Raw genomic sequence first — 21,797 nt, 5'->3', positions numbered from 1 at the left:
GAAACGAGTAAGGACTTTATGGCCATATTTGCTTGGCAGAAGTAACAAAAAAAATGACAAGAGGGGGACAGATCGCAGCACTTCTAAGAGTAAAAAAAGAGCCAAGCAGGCTTGGAAGTTTGTATTTGAAACAAACACTAATGAACCAGTTGTAGGTTCTTAAGAACTAAAGGCTATTAAAGAAGAATACTTCCAGAGATCAACTAACCGGGAGAGGTGTGAAACAATGAAAATTTGATGTTGGGTGATGACTCTGAAAACCACAGGACTTGAATAACTGAATTTAAAGGGCAAAGAGAAGGGAAAGGTCATTTTGGAAAAGGATTCCAAATTTTCCAGGCTGGACAACCCAGAAACCACAGAATCCTAAGATTCTCTGATGGTGACTCAAGACGGTGAAGAAAGGATTGGCATTTCATGGACTGAGGAGCCTGGCAGGCTACAGTCCATGGGGTCACAGAGGGTAGTAACACTTTCGCTTATATTATTTTATAATTTATTTATAAATATATATTAATTTTTACTGAGACTATAAACACTACAGGACAGATAGTAAGTAACCTGGCAATAGGAGATGGCTGACTGGCAGAACAGGCTACTTAATTAGTAGACCCCAGAGCAAGAGAAAATTGTGGGGCACTTACTCAAATTTTTTTTAAAACATTTCAAAGGGTGATAGCAGAATATTAAACCAAGTGTGGGCCCAAGAAGCCGGCCCTGGTGATCAGGTGATAAGCACCGATCTAGAGACCTAGAAACCAGGAGGCAACGCCCAAAGGACTAACCACACCTTCGCCCTCCCAGGGAGAATGAGCCCAGGGAAACTAAGGGTCCCCACTCCCCTACCTGCCCCGAGGCGGCACTGGGAGGGGGACAGATGACAACACTTCTAAGAGAGTGCTGTCTGGGGTTGCTGAGGTGCACCTCGGACCCCAGATCTACGCGCCCGGCACGGACAATCAACAGTCCCCCCACAGACACACATACCCAACCCCAGCAAGGGCAAGGATCCCAAAATACACAAGTCGCGGCCTTGGACTTAGCCGAGTTACTCATAAACCCGGAGGACCGGGGTAGGAGGCGCCGCGCGCCAGGACCGGCCTGGAGAGGCACCCGAAGGACAGAAGGTCTAAGGAAAGTCCGCAAATCCCAGAGGGCCCAGGGGGCGGCTGAGGGGAACAGACAAAAAGTAAAGGCCAAAGGAGACCCGCGTCTGTGTTAGGGAACGTCAGCAAAGACCGACAGGGGTCACCTAAAAGTTGCCAAAGCTGCTAACAGGAGGTCTAGAAACGGCAAACCCTACAAGAACAAGGCTTCCGGAAGCTAAGTCCGGAAGGAAGGGTGTGAGGGCCTATGACGTGAACACGTCCCAAAGGCGCCGGGCACCTCTTAGGGCAGGGACGGCAGTAGCTGCAGTCGAAGAAAAGAGAAAAGCTAGAGCAGAAAGGGGAAAAGAGAAGGAAAGAGTAGGTCCTTAGAGGTCGTCTGAAAAGTGTGAAGCCAAACTAACCCAAGGGACCGACAGCAAATTGTATCCCTTGCTAAGACACCTCACGGAAGCACGCCAACGTCTTTTGTAAGCCCCGCCCCTCACCCATCTAGTCTAGTTCCGTGGTCTCATATTCAGGAAGCAGCCGGTTCCCTACATACTCCTCCCAGGAGGAGCGGTCGCCCCTACTGGGTCGCGCGCTTTCTCCTCCCCTCAAACCCCTCGCGCACTTTCTCCCGCCCGTCTGTCAATCACCGCGCTCAGCTGTCCAGTAAGCTGGCCAAGAGGGCTGGGCCGTCAGGGCTGTCGCGTGACGTCCGTAATCCGCCGGTCGCGGAGCGGGGAGATGCGTGACGAAGGCGGCGCGTGACGGAGAAGCGGTTAGCCGACGCTGCGGCGGCAGTCCGTGTAAACAAGGCCTCGCGCCGCTGCTGGTCCTGCGACTGCTTCTCGCTGGTGGGTGGTCTCGCGCGTGGCGGTAACCGCAAGCTCTGTGGGAGGTGCTTCTCGGCTTCCTCCCTGCCTGTCCCCGCTTAGCGTACACACCCCCGGAACACCACGTGGGCGTGAGGCAAAGGGGGGGGGGGTGTTAGGCCGAATTTTAACCTCATTGGTTGTTGCTGCCACCGGCTTTCGCAAGGGAGTGCTCTAATTGGCCGGCAAGGGGGGCGTCGAGGGGGTCTCTGAGTTCTAAAGCTTCTGATTGGCTAGATGGGTAAGCTAATGAGGCGCCTTTCCTTCCGCGAGGTGTTTTGATTGGTTCGCCAGAGAGGTTACCTGGGAATCCACCCCCACCCCAGGGACTTTGATAGGTGAGTTTGAGGTGGAAAACTGAGAAATTCCTGTTCAAAGGATTTTCACTAGCGAGCTAGGGTCAAGCCCTAGGTTTCACTCTGCTTATTTTGCTTCACAGGATTGGGAAAGGTTTGTGTTCCCGAAGCCTTGGGAGTTGTTACAGGCTGAGGAGAAGGGATCTCAATACCTAGGAAGGGTCGCCCTCCTAGAGATAGCTACTATCGATCTCAGGAAACTCTGGTGTTTCTAGAGCAGGCTTTGCTTTCACCAAACCCAAGGAGGTGACAGGAGGAGTCCCCATACAGGACTTAAGGATGCTGTGACCAGAAGATGGGATCACGGAATAGTAGCAGCGCAGGAACTGGGTCTGGAGACCCCTCCGAGGGCTTGCCCCGAAGAGGGGCTGGCCTGCGTAGGAGTGAGGAGGAGGAAGAGGAGGATGAAGATGTGGATCTGGCCCAGGTACTGGCCTATCTCCTACGCAGGTAACTTACCCCTTGGTGTGTCCCCACCAGAGGCCACCACAGTCCCTTGATACCAGCTGCTGTCGGGGAAGTTACAGAGAACAGGGAATGGGATCAGCCCAGGACAGCTGTTCTGTTTGAGCAGAACAGCCTTCTCTGCTGGACACTGGCAGCACCCCCCTAGGCAGGGTCAACAGGATGATTTGCTTTTGTGTTGAGGGGACTATTCAAGGGAGTCTAGCTATGACTACATACATGTAACCTATTTTCCAAGTAAAAGAAAAAAAGAGGGAGGTGGGAAGAAAGTGCTATGAGGGGTGAAGAAAAGAGTTGGGGATGTGGGTGTTGAATTTAAGTGAAGTCATTGACACATGATATGAGGCCACTTGGATTTACTTGAAAAACAAGTTTAAATTAACCTAACTCTAATCCTGTTCCTGAAGAAAGAATGCTTTGAGGGAAGTGACTACCAGCAATTGACTGGAAAGGGGGTGCAACTGGCTTTGGTTCTTAGCTATGGCTCCTTGAGGGAGAAGACAGGCTTGAGAATCCCTTCAGAAAACCATGTCCTATGCTAGACTCCTTGGGCAGAGAGACTCAGAAGGAAATGCTCTCAGAATTTCTAACTCTCTGGGAAGTCAACTTAGTAGATCAGTCAACATCCATGCAATGCTGGGGTTTTCTACTCCTCTTGTAAGAGTGAAAATTAGCCTCCTGGTGTGTCTTATAGGAGACAAAATAACAGCCACGGTCTAGTCAGCCTCAAACCTCAATATGGGAACAGTACAGGGGTTTGAGGACAAGGTGGTCTATGAACTACATAACCATTGACTCTGAATTTGGTTGGTCTGGGGAAGGGATCCTCCCCTTTATCATGGCGGGTGGGGCTCTCTCCACAGAGGCCAAGTGAGGTTGGTGCAGGGAGGAGGTGCAGCAAATTTGCAGCTCATCCAGGCCCTCTCGGACTCCGAGGAAGAGCATGACAGTGCCTGGGATGGTCGTCTTGGAGATCGATACAATCCACCGGGTAAGAGGAAAGGCAGACAGAGACCCTAATATCAAAGGATTTCCACTACAAAAGTCTTTAAAAAATTAATTTCGGCAAAAATTGAAAGAAAAAGATGAGATAATTCAGGGAATGAGGGAGTCTTTGCAGCCCCAGTATATTCAGCCATATTGAGAAGGCTGAGCACAGCCTTGCTAACTGTCTGCTGGGGCTGGAAAAGACCTAGGATGAAACTTCTCTTTGGTGCTCACAGTGGATGCAACCCCTGACACCCGAGAGCTGGAATGCAGTGAGATCAAGACACAAGTGGAATTGGCCACGGGGCGGCTGGGGCTTAGGCGGGCAGCCCGGGAGCTCAGCTTTCCTCAAATGCTGCACCAGGTAGGCCTCTCCTCATCCAGCCAGTCTAGCCGCAGGACTATCAGTGCAGCCAGAAGCCACAATCCCAGAGAAAAGGGAAGTAAACTTTCCAAGGAAGCCTCAAGTGCTGGGGCTGGAGAGCTCTCAACCAGCCTGAGTGGTCATTTGGTGGGACATATTACTATGTGCTGGGTTCGTTCCTGTAGCAAGAGCAATATTTTTGGAGGAGGGGGCTTGGTGTGGCTGAGGTGGCCCTCTGTTTCCGCTAGCAATATTCCCCAATCCCTTCCTTTAGAGAGAACGGGGCCTCTGCCACCAGGGAAGCTTCTCCCTTGGAGAACGGTCTCGAGTGATGTCTCAGTGAGTATGGGGCTTGGTGGAGAGATTCCAAGGGCCAGATAAGTCTAAACTTTCTTAAACTTTGAAAGGATGAGTGTTAAAGGATTCTCAGGGATATTAAAGTTAGGTTATGTGGGGTTGAGGCTTTGAGGATGAGCAAAGGGGAAAAGTATAGCAAGTGAGAGGATGATAGAATGAATCAAAGACAAAGGCTTATACCCAAAGCTGGGAAGAATGCCCCTGTATTCACATCCAGCTCTGTTAGGATGCTGCTAACTGGGACAGGAGCCATCCTGAGCTCCTCTTACCCTCACTTTCTGCTTCCCCAGCTTCTTGCCCAATGATCTGGGCTTCACTGATACCTACTCTCAGAAGGCTTTCTGTGGCATCTACAGCAAAGATGGTCAAATCTTCATGTCTGCCTGTCAAGGTACCATACCCTAGTCCTACCAACTGCCTTAGAATAAGAGATGTTCCTCTGACTGATGCTAGAAAGCCCCATCCAGGGAGCTCAGACCCTGGCTTAAGGATGCTTAGCTAGAACACATGTTTTGTCCCATGATCAAGGGAACATTCCACAGATCAGTGGTGAGTGAGAGAGGTCTGATCTAGGGAGGATTCCAGGATGCTGTTTTCTAATTCTGCCTGATCGCCACTCACACAGACCAGACAATCCGACTATATGACTGCCGGTATGGCCGCTTTCGTAAATTCAAGAGCATCAAAGCCCGGGATGTCGGCTGGAGCGTCTTGGATGTGGCCTTCACCCCTGATGGGAATCATTTCCTTTACTCCAGCTGGTCTGATTACAGTGAGTGTGCCCCAGACCTCCATCTCCTCCGTGCCATGACTCCATGCCTTTTCCTGGACAAATTACTCCCTGGGTCCAACTTCCTTCCCATTTGTTCTGTCTCTTCCTGGCTCTACCCTCCTTAACTCAGCCCTGAAAGATTCTTGTTTCTCTTGCTTCTCTTAGTTCATATCTGCAACATCTACGGGGAGGGAGACACACACACTGCCCTGGATCTAAGGTACTGGCTTCCCTTCCTGGTCAGACTCATCAGAAACTACTCAAGAAAGGCTCTCTAGGAGCACACCACTTGAACTGGAATTCCTGCTTAGAGGGGAAAGTACACTGCTTGCAAGTTTCTCTGTGTGGACTTCTGGGAGAGAACCACCCAGCCTGTCAGCCAGAGGACCAGGAACAAATAGATGGCTGCAGGATTCTTCTTGGTTCCTCACTGAGGTGCCCCACATTCTGGCATGTGTGCTGGCGGGATTTCTTTTCCCCTCAGCAGTGTGCCTCACGGCCCCTGTCACATTCTGTGTGGATTAATCAGGGCTGAAGGGAAGTTCACTTAATGCAACTCCTCCTCGTCTCTTTTCAGGCCAGATGAACGTCGCTTCGCTGTGTTCTCCATCGCTGTCTCCTCAGATGGACGAGAAGTGCTAGGAGGGTGAGTGTTTGTGGGGATGCCTCCAGAACTTAATGAGATAGAAATTCTCCCAGAAATGGGCTCTACCATTACAGAGACTACAGCAGATACCCGTATCCAGGCAGCTGTGGAGAACAACCAGGGCTTGTCCAGGGCCAAGATTTACGAGTGGCTTCACTTCTCAAGCACCATTTCTCCAGCACGAGATGGGAGGTCACAGCTAACTCTTCTCCCACCTCCTGTATAAGAAGACACAAGGGCTTGCCCCTTAGCGGGACTTCGAGACACAGTGTCTCCAGAGCACACGTAGCATGGGTCCTCTCGGTCCTGGCTCCAAAGCCCTCTTTATCCCCTCCCCTTCAGGGCCAATGATGGCTGCCTGTACGTCTTTGATCGAGAACAGAACCGGCGGACCCTTCAGGTATTGCTCCCAAGATTTCAAGCCTCTGCCTCCGAGTCCTTGGCTTGTTGGAAGACCTAGAAAGAGGTTGTAAACATCCTGGCCTCTTTCTCCCCTAGATTGAGTCCCATGAGGATGATGTGAACGCGGTGGCCTTTGCTGACGTCAGCTCCCAAATCCTGTTCTCCGGGGGTGACGATGCCATCTGCAAAGTGTGGGATCGACGCACCATGAGGGAAGATGACCCCAAGCCTGTGGGCGCGCTCGCTGGGCATCAGGACGGCATCACTTTCATTGACAGTAAGGTGGGTGCAAAGGCAGGACTGCACAGCCAGGCGACTGAGTTGTGGTATCAAAGCAAACAGGTGTGGCAACTCGCCAAGCTCCTCCTTTAGCCACGGTTTGCAAGATCGGCACCATTCCACAAGGAGCAGGGCTTTCTGTACAAGAAGAGTAGAAGACAATCTGATCCAAGGTAGAACAGGAGCCAGCCAGTGTGCTGGACAAAGAAGGGGAAACATAGCCAGGGTGTGTGGCTCGTGGTAGGAGACCAATGGTGAGGCCCACCTGGGTGAAGAAAGAGGCGAGCAAAGAGCAGCCTGCGTTCATACCCCTCAACTGAGAGAGGGGGGCTCTGATCCTCCTTATCCATCCTGGGATTCACAGGGTGATGCCCGATATCTCATCTCCAACTCCAAAGACCAGACCATCAAGCTCTGGGATATCCGACGTTTTTCTAGCCGGGAAGGCATGGAAGCCTCTCGCCAGGCTGCCACACAGCAAAACTGGGACTACCGCTGGCAGCAGGTGCCCAAAAAAGGTGAGAGCAGTAGAACCTGAGACCTGGAGAGTGAAGAGTCAGGAGTGGTAGTTAAAATATTTAACCTGTGGTAAGGCCCAGCATGGGCATGGTGGATGAAGCTGGGACCCCTCTCCTGACTCCCCCTTGCCAGGCATTAACTCTTTGTTTGCTGAACTAAGGGAAAGTCAGGGGTTACCAATGTGGGAACTGGGGATCACTCACTCCAAGCCAATGGATACCAAAGTACTGCAGCATCTTGACAATCAGCAGAGCCATACTGACGTATATCAGCTGACTGTTTGGTGGGAAAAGAGACACCAGTTGGGGATTGGAAAGATGACTGTCTGTGAGCATCAGTGTTTGTTGAGGACAGGTGATACAGGAGAATCCAGACTCCCTAACCCGGGGTTTGCCCTGCATCCCTCCCCAGCCTGGCGGAAGTTGAAGCTCCCAGGGGACAGCTCCTTGATGACCTACCGGGGCCACGGGGTGCTGCACACCCTCATCCGTTGCCGATTCTCCCCCACTCACAGCACCGGCCAGCAGTTCATCTACAGTGGCTGCTCCACTGGCAAAGTGGTCGGTAAGGACTGTGTCAGACCATGGAGTCTCAGGAAGGGCAGGAATGTTCCCCTGGCATTCTACCTGTAACCACCAGTGAGCACCTTAAGAAATCCAGTGAGAACTATAATGAAATTTCATTTAGCCTGAAGCGGGGCGGCTTAAACAGAGAAAGAGAAAACATTCTATTCATTAGCATTTTAAATTAAGAAAGGAACACAGAATTCTAGTCAGTAAATATACTAGATCACCAAAAATATACACGGTTCTGTTTTTTAATCAGTCAGGGAAGAGATTACAGATGAAAGGTAGGAGGGAACAGAGACAGAAAGAAAGACACAAAAAGCAGCAAGTCGTAAAGGATGCACAGCCACTGAAGCAGGAGGAATGCATGAAAAGAAACACAGACACAGATGGATGGAGCTGAAGATAGACCTAGGGAGGTGCTGAGATGAAGGCCCATCCAGGGAGAGAGGAAGGCGCACCCGAGTCCAGAAGAGGAGCAGCAGGTTCACAAGTCTATGGAGACAAGCCCGTGTTCACCTTTGTGGTGTCTCCCGTATCTTGTGAGCTTTCAAAAAAATTGCTGCTTTAAAGCCACATTTCATTTTCTTAACTGTTGACCCTGTAACAGTTAGCTAAGGGCCAGAGATACCCAAGCTCTGCTAGATCATACTCTCAACCTGAGGTAGGGAAAAGAAACTAACAGCATCCCTAGATGTGGGCTTTGTTCCTCTGGGAAGGTGGGAGGTTGCCTGAGAGGCAGGGAGAGATGAGGGATGGCTGGAAGGTCTTCTGGCTGCCCTTCTCCACTCTGGCCTTCCCCGGACAGTGTACGACCTCCTCAGTGGCCACATCGTGAAGAAGCTGACCACCCACAAGGCCTGTGTGCGTGACGTCAGCTGGCACCCCTTTGAGGAGAAGATTGTCAGCAGTTCGGTGAGGATGCTAGAGTGAGGGTGGCCAGTGTGTGTCCGGGACCAGGTGAGGGCAGCGTCCCCTGATTACTTGCCACCTTCTACCCTGCAGTGGGACGGGAATCTGCGTCTGTGGCAGTACCGCCAGGCTGAGTACTTCCAGGATGACATGCCAGAGTCGGAGGAGCACCCCAGCACCCCTGCCCCAGTGTCCCACCCCTCTACAGCCTTTTCCTCACCCCAGTAGATCTGACCTCCAGGCCCAGTCATGGGTGAGCCTCTTCACCAGCTCTCCACCTTCTCCTCCCTTTCTCCCCTATGGGGGAATCTTTGGGGACTCACTGGCACTGGCTGGGGAGAAACAGAAGCCCAGGCTTTGGGCCCCTAGCTGACCCCTGGGAGATCCTCCCCTTGGGGTAGTGTGGTCCTCTCACATGCTCACACCCAATCATCTTGGACCTCTGTCTCGGGCCGGGGTCTGGCAGGACTGCCATTATCTGATCAGCAGGAGAACTGTCCTGAGTGTTTTTAATCATGTTTGGATGTTAAGTGTTAGCTCCTAGAGTAGATGCCTGGGGCCAGGTCTGAACTGTGCCATCAGCAAGGCCCATTGCCCAGGCCTTCACATTGAGGATTAGACTGGTCAGTCAGAGGGCCAGGAGTGCTGGCCTTTGTTCCAGAGGTCCTAATGGCTAGAGCTCTAGCCCCTCAGGGAGAGGGGGATGGATAAGCACCCTCCCATGGCGGGAATTATGTCTTCTCTCTCATGCATCTGGGTCTTTGGGGTGGGCAGGCTATGGTGTGAGAGGCTCTGTGTGGCCCCACACAGGGCAGGTCCTCCCCCTCCCAGAATGTTCCATCATGCCAGAGGCCAGCAGCTTCAAGGAGGGATGTTGAAGTAGGGCTCCTTTGTCCTATCACTGGCTTTGGCTCCCTCAATAAACTCTGTGGGAACCTGGCTCAGCATCCACTTGTCTCTCTCTTTATCCTATTGCAGATCTTTTATCCTCTCACTTTAAGAAAATGGTTTCAGCAAAGCTTTCAGATATGTTCCTCTGTTAGAGAAATCACTGCTTTGATGCCCGAAGATGAAGGGGAATACCAAAATCATTTGTTAACTGAGCTTTGCAACAGGGCGTCCCTCACCGACCTCAGAAACTTCTCAGCAAATGGAAATTGAGATAATAGGAAGGAAACACGTTTTAGATGAGAACCCAGAACACCCACGTCAGCTCTGCCCTGGAGCTGGTCCAGTCTATGGAAAGAAGTAGCCCAGAGCCAGAGATCACCTGCTGAGCACTGACGGCAGGCCCCATCTGGGCACTCCACACTCAGGACCTCACCCATTCTCACAGCACCCTTTTTTCCAGGTGAGGAAATGGAGGCAGGCAGAGGTCAGCCACCATGCCTCAGGGGAGACCATGGTGTGGACAATAGGGGAGCAGCTTGGCCTGACCTTCCCCATTATCTCTAAGGCAGTTCTGGAACCAGAATGCACACCTCCAAGGGGTTTTAGAGACACAGCAAGGGGTTAAGAGATGTACCTGTTCAATAGCAAAACACTTTTAAAAGAATAAATTGTCCAGATGCTTGGCCTCCAGGTGATTTTCCTCCAATTGATCTGCCTGCATGAAACCATCACATGGATCTTCCCTACTGGCTCCTTTCATTCCCGCCTCTGCCTCTTCTCCAAGGAGGGACTCCCTGTTGCAAAGCTTAGTTAACAAATGATACCTATCTCTACCCCCTAACACCCAGAGATGCCACCCATCTCACCCAGAACTGTTTTACCTCCAGGATGCTAGAAGGAGATGCCAACTAAAATGATTAGTGTCCTCAAATCCTCATTCAAATCAAGGCCCCAAGGGCCATCTATTCTCATTAAGAGATGCATTTCCGATACAATCTTATTGTATTATCAAACTCTGTGAAAGGTTTGTTGTACAAATAATATATTTTGTGCTACTAACAATTTTGAAATTTGTACTAATTTATATGGAAATTCCAGAGAAGGCAATGGCACCCCACTCCAGTACTCTTGCCTGGAAAATCCCATGGATGGAGGAGCCTGGTAGGCTGCAGTCCATGGGGTCGCTAAGAGTCGGACACGACTGAGCGACTTCACTTTCACTTCTCACTTTCATGCATTGGAGAAGGAAATGGCAACCCACTCCAGTGTTCTTGCCTGGAGAATCCCAGGAACTGGGGAGCCTGGTAGGCTGCTGTCTCTGGGGTCGCACAGAGTCGGACACGACTGACGTGACTTAGCAGCATATGGAAATTCAATGCAGAAGAAAAAAATTCAACTTAATGGTCACAGGAAATGTGTAAAAATTGTTTCAAATCATCTACTCTCTTTTTTTGGCAGAGACTTATGTATGATCAATGAAAGATTTTCAGGCATAAAAACATATTAGGATAAATTCTGTAGGGAGAATAGAATGGAAATATAATTTCTGTTAAGATCTTGTCACATTTTTAAAATGAAAAATGGTGAGGTATATAATCACTAGTGTTGTGAAAGTGTTAGTCACATGGTCGTGTCCAACTCTCTGCAACCCCATGGACTGTAGCCCACCAGGCTTCTCTGTCCATGGGGTTCTCTAGGCAAGAACACTGAGTGGGTAGCCATTTCCTTCTCTAGGGGATCGTCCCAACCCAAGGATCAAACCCTGGTCTTATTTGTTGTAGGCAGATTCTTTACCATCTGAGCCACCAGGGAAAGAGTTATATAGATAGCTTTATTTTTGAAAAGTAAGTATATATAATATACTAGATGTTTTGTCCTTTGCAACTACTTAAAATTACAATGAAAAATTCTGTGTCAGCTTAAACATGTGTGAGTGCTTCTGGAGGTCTTCAGGTATAGAGTCCCTGAGCATGTGCTATGTCGAGGTATGGGCAATGGAATCTGGAAGGATCCTAATTGGTTAATCCATCTTGCTCAGTTTGCAGATGATGGCACTGAGGACCAAGGAGGGTTAGTTTATTTTCTCAAAGTCACAGAGTTGGGCCAGAATGCAGGTACCCTTTCTTGTTCATTCCTTTCACTACTTCATGAGCCTCCACAAAGGTAGCCCCTGAAATCTCATTTTGAGAAATGAGAAGACAAATAGGGATCTCAAAACAGTTACTGAATGAATAACAGGGACTTCCCTTGGGTAAGTTGCTCACTGCCCTATGGCTCCAGCCTCAGTGGTCAGGCTCGGAGGCCACATTCTATGTGTAGCCAAGCCCCAAAGTAATTGAGGAGCACAACCCCAAGGATTCGATGGACTCCAGACTGGGATTTTCCTCCTAGGGTCTCCTCCACCCCCTATCATGTGGGAGTGAACTTGATCTTTGGGGCTCTGAGAGTCCAACCTGTGTGGGGTGGGAGTGACTTTGGCTGACCAAATAGGGACAAACAGACCCAAGCAAGCTGTGGACAAAAACAGCTCTGAACCACAGGAGTGGCCCTAAAACATGAACATGGTTTGACCTAGAGACATAGGACCTAAAGTCAAGGGACACAGGACTAACAGGGAAGGAACAAGACCGTTGTCAGGAAACACACCCAAAGTGAGAACCCTGCTGACGTGGCAACCCTCAGCCCTGGCCCCTCACTGCCCCCCGCCCCTCTCCCCCGCCTGCCAGCTGCCAACAGGGCTCTGCCCTGTGTCTGCCACACCTGTCACTGCCTGTCCTTGTCCAGGGGGGGCCCCATCAGCCCCTCCTCAGCTGCTCAGCAGAGCAAGCAGTTAGCGGGGAGGGGAGGGAACATGGAGCGGGGGCCGGTGGTGGGGGCAGGGCGGGGGGCCGGGGCCCGGATCCGGGCCCTGCTGGGCGGCCTGGTCAGGGTGCTGCTCTGGGTGGCCTCTGCCTTGCTGTACTTTGGAAGTGAACAGGCTGCCCGCCTCCTGGGCAGCCCCTGCTTACGGCGCCTCTACCATGCCTGGTTGGCAGCAGTGGTCATCTTCGGGCCCCTTCTGCAGTTCCACGTCAACCCTCGGACCATCTTCGCCAGCCACGGCAACTTCTTCAACATGTGAGTCCACTCAAGGCTGGGGGCGCTGGCTGCCTGGGCTCAGGGATCCCGGCTTCCTCCAGGTTTCTGTCCTCCTGCCAGTGTGAGACACTAAAAATAGACTACGAGGTTGAGGACAAAGTCAGAGGGGGGAGGGGAACAGAGCCGGGGGGGTACAGGAGCAGGGCTGAAGAAGAAACATGGACCCTAGAAGACTGAATGGACCTCCAAGGAGATGGCCAAGTTCAAGTGGCTGTGGGAGAAGCGGGGCAGAGGGCACAGAAAACAACAGGGGTGACATGTGCGACTGGAGACAGAGCCAGGCTGGGAACACACAGGGAGCAATGGGGCTGAGGGGCCTCAATAGCCTTTCCTCTTTTCTGCCCACAGAAAGTTTGTGAATTCAGCGTGGGGCTGGACCTGCACGTTCCTGGGGGGCTTTGTGCTGCTGGTGGTCTTCCTGGCTACACGGCGCGTGGCAGTGACTGCCCGGCACCTGAGCCGGCTGGTGGTGGGGGCAGCCGTGTGGCGGGGGGCCGGCCGGGCCTTCCTGCTCATCGAGGACCTGACCGGCTCCTGCTTCGAGCCTCTGCCCCAGGGCCTGCTGCTCCACGAGTTACCAGATCGCCGCAGCTGCCTGGCGGCTGGCCACCAGTGGCGGGGATACACGGTCTCCTCCCACACCTTCCTGCTCACCTTCTGCTGCCTGCTCATGGCCGAGGAAGCAGCAGTGTTCGCCAAGTATCTGGCCCATGGGCTGCCTGCCGGCGCACCCCTGCGCCTTGTCTTCCTGCTCAACGTGCTGCTGCTGGGCCTCTGGAACTTCTTGCTGCTCTGCACCGTCATCTATTTCCACCAGTATACTCACAAGGTGGTGGGGGCCGCGGTGGGTACCTTTGCCTGGTACCTCACCTATGGCAGCTGGTATCATCAGCCCTGGTCTCCAGGGAGCCCCGGCCATGGGCTCTTCCCTCGCCCCCACTCCATCCACAAGCATAACTGAAAGGAATAAAGGCACGTCAGACCTAGCTCCGACTCTGCTCATCACTGGCTTGGCAGGACCTGTAAAGGGTGGGTAGGGTAAGAAGAGAGTATAATAGTCGCCAGGGTTCCCCAGTCATTCCTTGCTGTCACTGACCTTGAATGTCCTTATGCTTGACCCCTATCCCTCCCATTGTCCTTTCAGTCTCCTGGTCTCTGCAGACGTCAAGCTATCTGGGGCTCTGATGTCAAAGACTGGCACTGCCAGGGCAGGTAACTGTCCTCAGGGATAGGCAGCATTCCCGCTAAGCAGATGCTCCATCTCCAGCTTGGTTGATCTGTTTTTCCTGCCTCCAGCACTGAATCCCTCCTCACCATCCTCAGGGGCCTTTCTATCTGGGCACCCTACTCAGCCACCCTTTCTACCCTGTCTTTCCAAAGAGGGTCTATACGTGCTCCTTTTCTTAAAAGATGTTCATTGAGCCAAGCATAGTTCTTTGCCACGTGAATAAGAAAGACAAAGTTTTTGCTGTTTGGGGGCCCGTGGGTTACTGCCTGATGATAAACTCACAAATAATACTATTGTGCTTACTCTGTGTCAGGCACCATTCTAAGTATCTATAAATTCTTTATATAAATTCACATATTTAGCCCTCACAACACCATGAGGTAGTAGTGTTCCCACTGTACATATGTGAAAATGGAGGTGCAGAGCTAAGTAAGTTTTTCACAACTAGTAAATATTGGAGCTAGAATTATTAACCCAGGCAGTATGGATCCGTTGTTTGTGCTCTAAAACAGAGATCAGCAAGCAACAGTCTCCTATGGCCAGTGTTTATATGGCCTGAGAGCTAAGAAATGATTTTACATTTTTTAATGGTTGAAAAAAAAGAATATTTCTTAACAGGTGAAAATTACATGAAATTGAAATGCCACTGTCCATAAATAAAATTTTAGGGTAACTAGCCACACTAATTCATTTAAGTATATAGCTGGTTTCCTGCTACAATGGCAGAGTTGAGTAGTTGCTACAGGTACTACAAAGCCTAAAATATTTACTATATGGTCTTTGACAGAAAAAGTTTGCCAACCCCTGCTCTAAACCACAGTATCCTCAAAAAAGAAACCAACTTCATAGAGATAGTGCGTGAAGGTACTAAAACAGGCTACTTTCTAATAGACTTGGAGGGAGTTACTTTATAGGCAGAGTTCTTTCTGAAGAAGTGATATCTAAGCTGAGAACAGAATGACATCCTGACGCAGGGTAGGTTGTGTCAGGCAAAGGGATTAGCAAGAGCAAAGACCTTGAGGCAGGAATGAACAACGGTGGCAGGTTTGAGAAACAACTGTAAAGTCCAGGTATTTATAACTGAAAAGAGGGAGAAAACTGGAAAGCAAAGTTGAAGGGGAACAGGTGCCAGATAGGCCTTTTGGACCAGGAAAGTCCTTTGGATTCTAAGGTCAACAGGAAGTTGAGAAAGTTTTAAGCAAGAGCAAGGTGGAATCCTGCTGCTGCGTGGTGAGTGGGTTACAGAGGAATGGAGTCCACAAGGGTCTTAAGAGAGCTGACCGGGTCCTCTGATGGGATGATGCCAGAGTCTGAACGTCACTGCGTGGGCCAGACGATACCCGTGGAGCCAGGGGTCCACGCTGGCAGAGCAAAGGAAGGGAGGCCAAGTCTTGCTTCACTACCCAGAAAAGAAGAGAGGCAGGTAAGGCTAATCACTGTCCCAGGCGGTGCTGGGAAGAGAGCCCGACATCTGGAGCAGGGGGCGGGAGGGGCGGGGAGTCCAGAGGCGGGCCCCGGCCTAGTGGCCGGGGAGGCGGGGCGTCAAGGGCAGGGCGGGGAGGGTGGGGCAGGTGGGCGGGGATGTGGGCGGGGAATCGAAAGACCCGCAGCAATGGGGATGCGGGGAGGCGGAAAGGCGCCTCTCCGACTCTAGGGGGAGCCCCGGCAGGGCTGCCTCCCGGCACTCCTCAGCTCCTCGCCTCTCTGGTCTGTCCCCGCCTCCTCTAGTACCTCCACTCCCACTACCCAGGAAGGCCGTGCGGGGAGCGAGCGCTGCTTTCACTTTCCCTTCTCCGTGCCCACTCCTCGCTCCTCGTGCGGCGTAGGCCCCTACCCCGGCCATGGCCACGCTCAGGGTCCTGCCCGAAGCCCAAGCCAAGGTGAGCGCTGCGGGTTCTAGGAAGGGTCTATCAGGGAGGCGTGCCTCCGAGACGTTGAAGGAGTCCGTGACCCGCCCCCCAGCCCCTCGAGTAGGGGCAGTCATCCGAACACTCATGGGCCCCGTACCCAGAGCACCTGAGCCCCGGGAGCCCCGCCAGGTCTGCCTGCGGGAGGAGAGGCGAGGCGGCCGAGGTTCAGCGGGGTGAGGTGAAGCGGAGCCCTGGCGTGGAGGGGAAATCTGCTGGCCCGGGGCCCGGGCCCACACACAGACTGGGTTCGGGCCCTGTCCTGCCACCATGGGAGGCCCCGCGCCCATTCCACAGGGCACTCCGACCCTGCCCGAGTCGCAGCAGCTCTCTTACATCCCTCCTCCCACTGCCCACCGAGGGATCTGTTCCCTCTTGAATCCTTCGCCCTTCCCTTCCAGGAATGTTATTCCCCAAATCCCACCCAACCCAAGTCAGACCCCATGCAACCCTAAGGGTTCTCGAATAAACTGGCCATGAAGCCAGATGTCTGAAGGGCTGCTTGTGTTCCACAGGTGGATGTGTTCCGTGAAGACCTATGTACTAAGGTAAGACCTGCGTGGTCATCACCCCACCCCTCCCTAAGCCCGCTGCTCAGCCCTCCCTTGCTAGGCAGCAGCAGCCCTTCCTTTACTGCCTAGGAAGGGAATTTGATTCTGACCCCCATCCTCCCTTACCGTTACCCTACACACAGGCAGAGAACCTGCTCGGGAGCTATTTTCCCAAGAAGATTTCTGAGTTGGATGCATTTTTAAAGGTACTGGGGATGGGCAGGGAGTAGAAGCCAAAGGAAGAGCTTCAGGGGCTGTGAGAGTGAGGAGGTGAGAGCTCGCCCCTGCCTCCAGCCCTTCTCCCACCCTGCACCAGGAGCCAGATCTCAATGAAGCCAACCTGAGCAATCTGAAGGCCCCATTGGACATCCCAGTGCCTGATCCAGTCAAGGAGAAAGAGAAGGAGGAGCGGAGGAAACAGCAAGAGGCAAGATGGGAATTCCTGGGAAGAGGGACCCAACCCGGGGAAAAATCAGCCTCAGGCCTGACTCCAAAGAGCCTCCCTTTCCCTGCAGAAGGAAGACAAGGATGAAAAGAAGAAAGGGGAAGATGAAGACAAAGGTATCGCTATGGTGGAAGGGACTTGTGTCTCACTTCCCAGGAGCTCCTCCCTAAGGATGCCTTTTCCTTGCCTGGCACAGTCCCAGTCATGTGCCTGACCCAGCGCCCACCTCCTAGGTCCTCCATGTGGCCCAGTGAGCTGCAATGAGAAGATTGTGGTCCTCCTGCAGCGGGTAAAGCCTGAGATCAAGGATGTCATTGAGAAGCTCAACCTGGTGAGTCCTCCCACTTCCATCCACACACTTCAGGTCAAACCCTGTCCCTACCAGTTGGGCATGGCACCTGCCAGGTCTTAGCAGAGAGGGCACAACAAGTAAAGCCAGAATTCCAGGCCATGGCATTTAGGACAGACCTGACACACTCCCATTCACTGTGAACAAGGGAACAGGATAGGAAACTGGGAATTGGGTTTGGGACTGATGGGACTTCATTGCCATTCCCTCCTCCCAGGTCACCACCTGGCTGCAGCTGCAAATACCTCGGATTGAGGATGGGAATAATTTTGGAGTGGCTGTCCAGGTGAGAGCACTGCCCCACTCCTCTGCCATCCTTATCTCTCCAGTCCTTGCTGCTTTCCACATTCCCTCCTGCTTTCTTTCCCCAGGAGAAGGTGTTTGAACTGATGACTGCTCTTCACACCAAGCTGGAAGGCTTCCACACTCAAATTTCCAAGTGAGTCATTGCCCACTGCTCTGCCTCTGGTGGAGACTGAGGCCTCTGCTCCCTCCTCCTCCTGCTCCATACCCTTCTACTTCCCACAGGTATTTCTCTGAGCGCGGTGATGCTGTAACCAAAGCAGCCAAGCAGCCCCATGTGGTAGGTGAGGCCTCAGTCTGGGTGCAAGGGAGGAGGGACACCCTTGAAGTCAGGCCTGATCCAAGTCTCCCACAGGGTGATTATCGGCAACTGGTACACGAGCTGGATGAGGCAGAGTACCGGGATATCCGCCTGATGGTCATGGAGATCCGCAATGCTTACGTGAGGAGGCGGGGGTGGGCCGAGGCAGCTTTCCACACCCACTCCCTGACCCTGCAGGCTGGGGGTGAAGGGTTACAAAGTTCAACCTCTCCACAAGGCTAGAAATGGGGTACAGAGCCACTGGGGGCTGGTGGCTGACTCCTACTCCTCCCTGGCCCCATAGGCTGTGTTATATGACATCATCCTGAAGAACTTCGAGAAGCTCAAGAAGCCCAGGGGAGAAACAAAGGGAATGATCTATTGAGACCCTCCTCTCATTCTGTGATGGCTCCAACAGAGACCTTCTGACTTTTACAGGGGACTCCAGACTTTCCCCACCTTCTGCCTGTTGGTTTCTCCCTCACCTTGCCTCCCAGGCACAATAAATATAGTCATACCATTGCCCAACAGCCCAAGTCTCTTTATTGGATCCTGAGCCTCCCCTCTGGCCCTGGCTCAGGTATTTCCATTTGCGGGACCAACCCACTGAGTGATTTGGGCGTTGAGCTGCTGGTTGGTCCAATCCTCTCGGATGTCGTCAAGGTGGCAGTCAAAGTCCACAAGGTGCTGGTGGGCCCGGCCCTCTAGTAATGCTCCCAACATCTGCCGTGACTCTTCCCAGTCCCTCCACATCACTCTGAAATAATAACCCCCATGGCAGTCAAACTCAGCAAGGAGTGGGGCCAGGTTAGGGTCTAGAGAAGGACCCTTGGGACAGAACCAACAACAGAGGAGGCTCAGGAGCTGTGGGCTTCCAAGAAGAGGTGGAAGGAGAGGGGCACTCACAAGTTCTTGTCCTTGGGGACCCAGCGGAGACCATGGTTCTCCAGGACGATAACTGGGGGCACGTGAGGCTGGGGTACCAGTTTCTGATTATCCAACTGTGTGGACAAGGAAGGGCTGGTGAGGGTTTCAAAGGTTCCCCCTTCCTACTTTCTTTCCAACTCCCCATTCCGAAAACCAAGCCTCACCATAACAAGTACTGCATCAGGGAAGAATTCAGCAATCCGCCCAGCGATTTTCAAGGCCAGGGGCCCAGGGCTGTGTGGAGGGAAGATCAGAGGTGTGAGGAGCATACTGTGGGCAGACCGCATCCATCTGAGCTGGGCCTCCCAGGTCTCAAAGACGTGGATGCAGCGATGGCCTTTCCCTGTATCTGGCCTGGGGGCGCCAGGCCTACTTGATGCTTCACGCATGACTGCCTGATGCTTGAGTGCTGTGGCAAACAGGTGCTCAGACACTGCTGGTGAGAGTGGAAATCTAAGATGGTCTTTTTGGAGAGTAATTTGGCATAACCATCCAAACTTATATTGTATACTATACATATGCTGGCCCAGAAATTCTACTTATAAAGAATTTACTGTGTTAATAGGACAGTGTGTAATAACAAAAAAAAAAAATGGAAACAACCTCAATGTTTACTGTAAAGCATTAAATAAATTATGGTACACCCATATAGTACTATATAGCTATTAGGGTAAGGTAGCTATTAGTGTAGAGATGGAAAGATGTCAGATATTTATTAAGGTGGGAAAATCAACTTACAAAACAGTATAGTTTGATCCGAATACTCGATTATAACTAGATAGCTTTTTCTATATATAGTTGACCCTTGAACAACGATGGGGTTAGGGGCAAAGAGCCTTCGGCAGCTGAAAATCTGCAGATAACTTTACAGTGGGCCTTCCCTATTCTGGATTCCACATTGGAATTCAACCACTGGGTCCTGTTGTATTGCAGTACTTAGTGAAAAACTTTTGCCTGTTTGTGGCCCCAGGTAGTTCAAGCCCGTGTCCTTAAATGGTGAACCGTATACATAAAAAGAAACTTCCTTTTTAAAAAAAGTTTCCAGTTGAGCTTTCTTTGTGTTTTCAGCACTTGTTGGGGCGGGACGGGGCGGGGGTATCTCAGTTACAGCAGGTGTCAGACTGATATTGTCCTACCCACCCCCACCTAGCTCCTTCAGAAAAATACGTTTCTATTTCCTCACTGCGTACGCAGCCTAGTGCCTGCTTTACAGTGCCTAAGGCTTGAATGAAGGGAAGATGGAAGGAATGACCAAGAGAGGTTCTCTTTACACCCCCCACCCCATAACCCTTAGCCTTCTGCCTCTGGCTACCCCACTCACCTCTGGTCGTCCAAAGCTGCATTGGCATGGTAGTACCCTGCCACTACCAGCCCGGCCTGCGCGCCCCACACATCCACCTGCCATGGGAAAGGGGCCATCAGTAACTAAATCGTGCCGCCCGCCCTGTGGGTGCGCACTACTGCCAAGAGACCAGGGATGGGCTTGGGCTAGGGGTGTTAGGGGATTTCGCGGTGGTCGATGGGCGTCCGGCGGCGGCACCTGGTTGAGTGCGACCTCCAGCATGACAGACAGGGCCAGGTGGCTGTGGAACAGGGGCACACAGTCGGTGAGGCACAGGCATTCTCCCGACCGCGGCGCCGACGCCGGCGCCAGCAACAGCCCGTTGACAGCGGCGTGCGGATACCGGGCGGCGTGCAGGCTCATCTTCACGTAGGCCCGGGCCGAGATCTCCACCTCCCCCATGGCGAGCGGAGCCCCCTCCAGAGCCCCAGAGCCCTCCTGGGCCCTTCCCCGTGCCCCCTCACTTAGGTTCGACGGTGACGCTGACTCGACTCGAAGGCAGCCAGTCAGCTCAGGCCGACCTCGGCCCGGCGCCCGGCCCCCTCTTGGCCCGGAATGCAGGCAGCCGAAACTGCATGTTGCAGCACCGAGCTCCGCCTCTCCCGCCCCCAAGCGGCGCAGCCTCCCACACGCAAAACCCGGGCTCCGCGTCCGAGCAGCTTCTGGAGTCACGCCCACATGGTACTCTGATAGGCTTAGAGGGTCTCGTTTGCCCAATCACCGGCAGTATCCAACCTTGCCCCGCCTTTGACTGGAAACTAAAGAGAGTTGCCCGCGGGCTGATTGGCTAAGCTGTCCCACTTCGGTTCTTGATTGCAAGATGGTTGCGTCTGTTACCTCTGCTTCCCGTCCGTACAGGCTCTGTTGAGCCCTCTGGTTGGAGCCCGCACCCAAGTCGGGAGTCTACAGGAGCCGTGGAGTCTCGAACTTGGGTATATAGCGGACAGCATGGTTCCTACTATGAAATTAGTGGGTCTATATTCTAGAGTGGTTCTGCCACTTACTAAGCCGTGTTACTTTCGCACTTCAGGTTATATGGCCCTTGGTTTCCTCGGGGAAGTAATTGCAGAAAGGAGGAGGTAAAGGTCAAAAAGAATTTTATTGACCTATCCTTCCCATAATGTCCTGTGGTATAATTTCCTTCGCCTTAATGCCTTGGGAGTGTTTTTTACCCTCCCAACCCTTGAGAAGAAGCCCAACCATCTACCCATAATTTTCGCAGTAAAACCTCATTCTCCCTCTGGGCTTCCCCTGAGCTGATGACAAGGGTTGTACCTTTCTTCATTCCCTGACCTCAGCCACAGAGCCTCCCAAAGCCTGATTATTCTTGTAAGGGCTCTGCCCAAATGCCATCTCTCCCAGGAAGCACTCAAGAGACCTCCAGATGGAAATGATCTTACGAAAGTCCCAAATACAGATTATCTTCATGGCTGTCATGGCATGTAACAGCCCCCACCCTGTTCTTTAGGATGACTTCCTAAGAATAGGATGGATCTCTAATTCATCTTTGTCTTCCTGGCACCGCTGCCTTTCCTATCACCACATCATTCACATTTAGTGTCTGGACACAGGTGACACTTGAAAGTAAAAGTGTAATTGCTCAGTCGTGTCCAACTGTCTGTGACCCCATGGACTGTAGCCCACCAGTCTCCTCTGTCCATGTAATTCTCTAGGCAAGAATACTGGAGTGTTGTGGTCACCAAGCACCTGGTCGCCTGAGCTGCTCAGACCTGGAAAGGGCACAAAGCGCAGGCCCAACCGAGACTGTGCCTTTGTGGAGTACCCGAGAAACTGAACCTGAGCAGCTTAGACCTGGGAAGTGCATAC

At 52.3% G+C, this 21,797-nt stretch overlaps 4 protein-coding genes and 1 long non-coding RNA gene across 17 annotated transcripts; 3 read left to right on the top strand and 2 right to left on the bottom strand.

Annotated features, from left to right (window-relative positions):
- The first annotated feature begins 1,387 nt into the window (after positions 1-1,387).
- Positions 1,388-12,596, top strand: DCAF11 (DDB1 and CUL4 associated factor 11). Of its 12 annotated transcripts, XM_061430355.1 has the most exons (16): positions 1,390-1,945; positions 2,237-2,301; positions 2,403-2,769; positions 3,648-3,775; positions 4,008-4,135; positions 4,410-4,474; positions 4,783-4,883; positions 5,118-5,264; positions 5,430-5,484; positions 5,842-5,910; positions 6,253-6,310; positions 6,409-6,594; positions 6,956-7,109; positions 7,522-7,674; positions 8,485-8,591; positions 8,682-9,527. In XM_061430355.1, exons 3-16 carry the CDS (start codon positions 2,615-2,617, stop codon positions 8,814-8,816), a joined length of 1,641 nt encoding a protein of 546 aa, XP_061286339.1. In that variant the 5' UTR covers positions 1,390-1,945; positions 2,237-2,301; positions 2,403-2,614; the 3' UTR covers positions 8,817-9,527. The 12 variants fall into 12 exon arrangements, with proteins under 12 accessions (XP_061286345.1, XP_061286346.1, XP_061286343.1 ...); XM_061430361.1 differs by adding an exon at positions 12,515-12,596 and having other exon boundaries at positions 1,388-2,769; positions 8,682-8,841; XM_061430362.1 differs by adding an exon at positions 11,518-11,676 and having other exon boundaries at positions 1,388-2,769; positions 8,682-8,841.
- On the bottom strand, positions 2,535-6,957 carry LOC133255793 (uncharacterized). The gene is made up of 2 exons (XR_009739046.1): positions 6,857-6,957; positions 2,535-6,729 (listed from the first exon to the last, which is right to left on the bottom strand). It is a non-coding gene; the product is annotated as an uncharacterized LOC133255793 (long non-coding RNA).
- FITM1 (fat storage inducing transmembrane protein 1) lies at positions 11,776-13,603 on the top strand. The gene is made up of 2 exons (XM_061430382.1): positions 11,776-12,596; positions 12,966-13,603. The coding sequence occupies exons 1-2, from the start codon at positions 12,331-12,333 to the stop codon at positions 13,576-13,578; spliced, it is 879 nt and encodes a 292-aa protein (XP_061286366.1). The 5' UTR covers positions 11,776-12,330; the 3' UTR covers positions 13,579-13,603.
- Positions 13,604-15,430: 1,827 nt separating this feature from the next.
- Positions 15,431-18,223, top strand: PSME1 (proteasome activator subunit 1). The gene is made up of 11 exons (XM_061430393.1): positions 15,431-15,725; positions 16,268-16,300; positions 16,447-16,509; positions 16,620-16,730; positions 16,819-16,864; positions 16,982-17,079; positions 17,315-17,383; positions 17,469-17,536; positions 17,626-17,680; positions 17,756-17,842; positions 18,006-18,223. Exons 1-11 carry the CDS (start codon positions 15,687-15,689, stop codon positions 18,084-18,086), a joined length of 750 nt encoding a protein of 249 aa, XP_061286377.1. The 5' UTR covers positions 15,431-15,686; the 3' UTR covers positions 18,087-18,223.
- Positions 18,222-20,602, bottom strand: EMC9 (ER membrane protein complex subunit 9). 2 transcript variants are annotated; one of them, XM_061430386.1, is made up of 5 exons: positions 20,169-20,602; positions 19,950-20,026; positions 18,793-18,862; positions 18,608-18,702; positions 18,222-18,458 (listed from the first exon to the last, which is right to left on the bottom strand). In XM_061430386.1, exons 1-5 carry the CDS (start codon positions 20,370-20,372, stop codon positions 18,278-18,280), a joined length of 627 nt encoding a protein of 208 aa, XP_061286370.1. In that variant the 5' UTR covers positions 20,373-20,602; the 3' UTR covers positions 18,222-18,277. The 2 variants fall into 2 exon arrangements, with proteins under 2 accessions (XP_061286370.1, XP_061286369.1); XM_061430385.1 differs by lacking the exons at positions 19,950-20,026; positions 20,169-20,602 and having other exon boundaries at positions 18,793-19,187.
- Between the last annotated feature and the right edge of the window lie 1,195 nt (positions 20,603-21,797).

The sequence above is a fragment of the Bos javanicus genome, chromosome 10 (assembly GCF_032452875.1).
Source record: "Bos javanicus breed banteng chromosome 10, ARS-OSU_banteng_1.0, whole genome shotgun sequence".
NCBI classification, from domain to species: Eukaryota; Metazoa; Chordata; class Mammalia; order Artiodactyla; family Bovidae; genus Bos; species Bos javanicus.
This window is presented reverse-complemented; position numbering and strand designations above follow the sequence as displayed.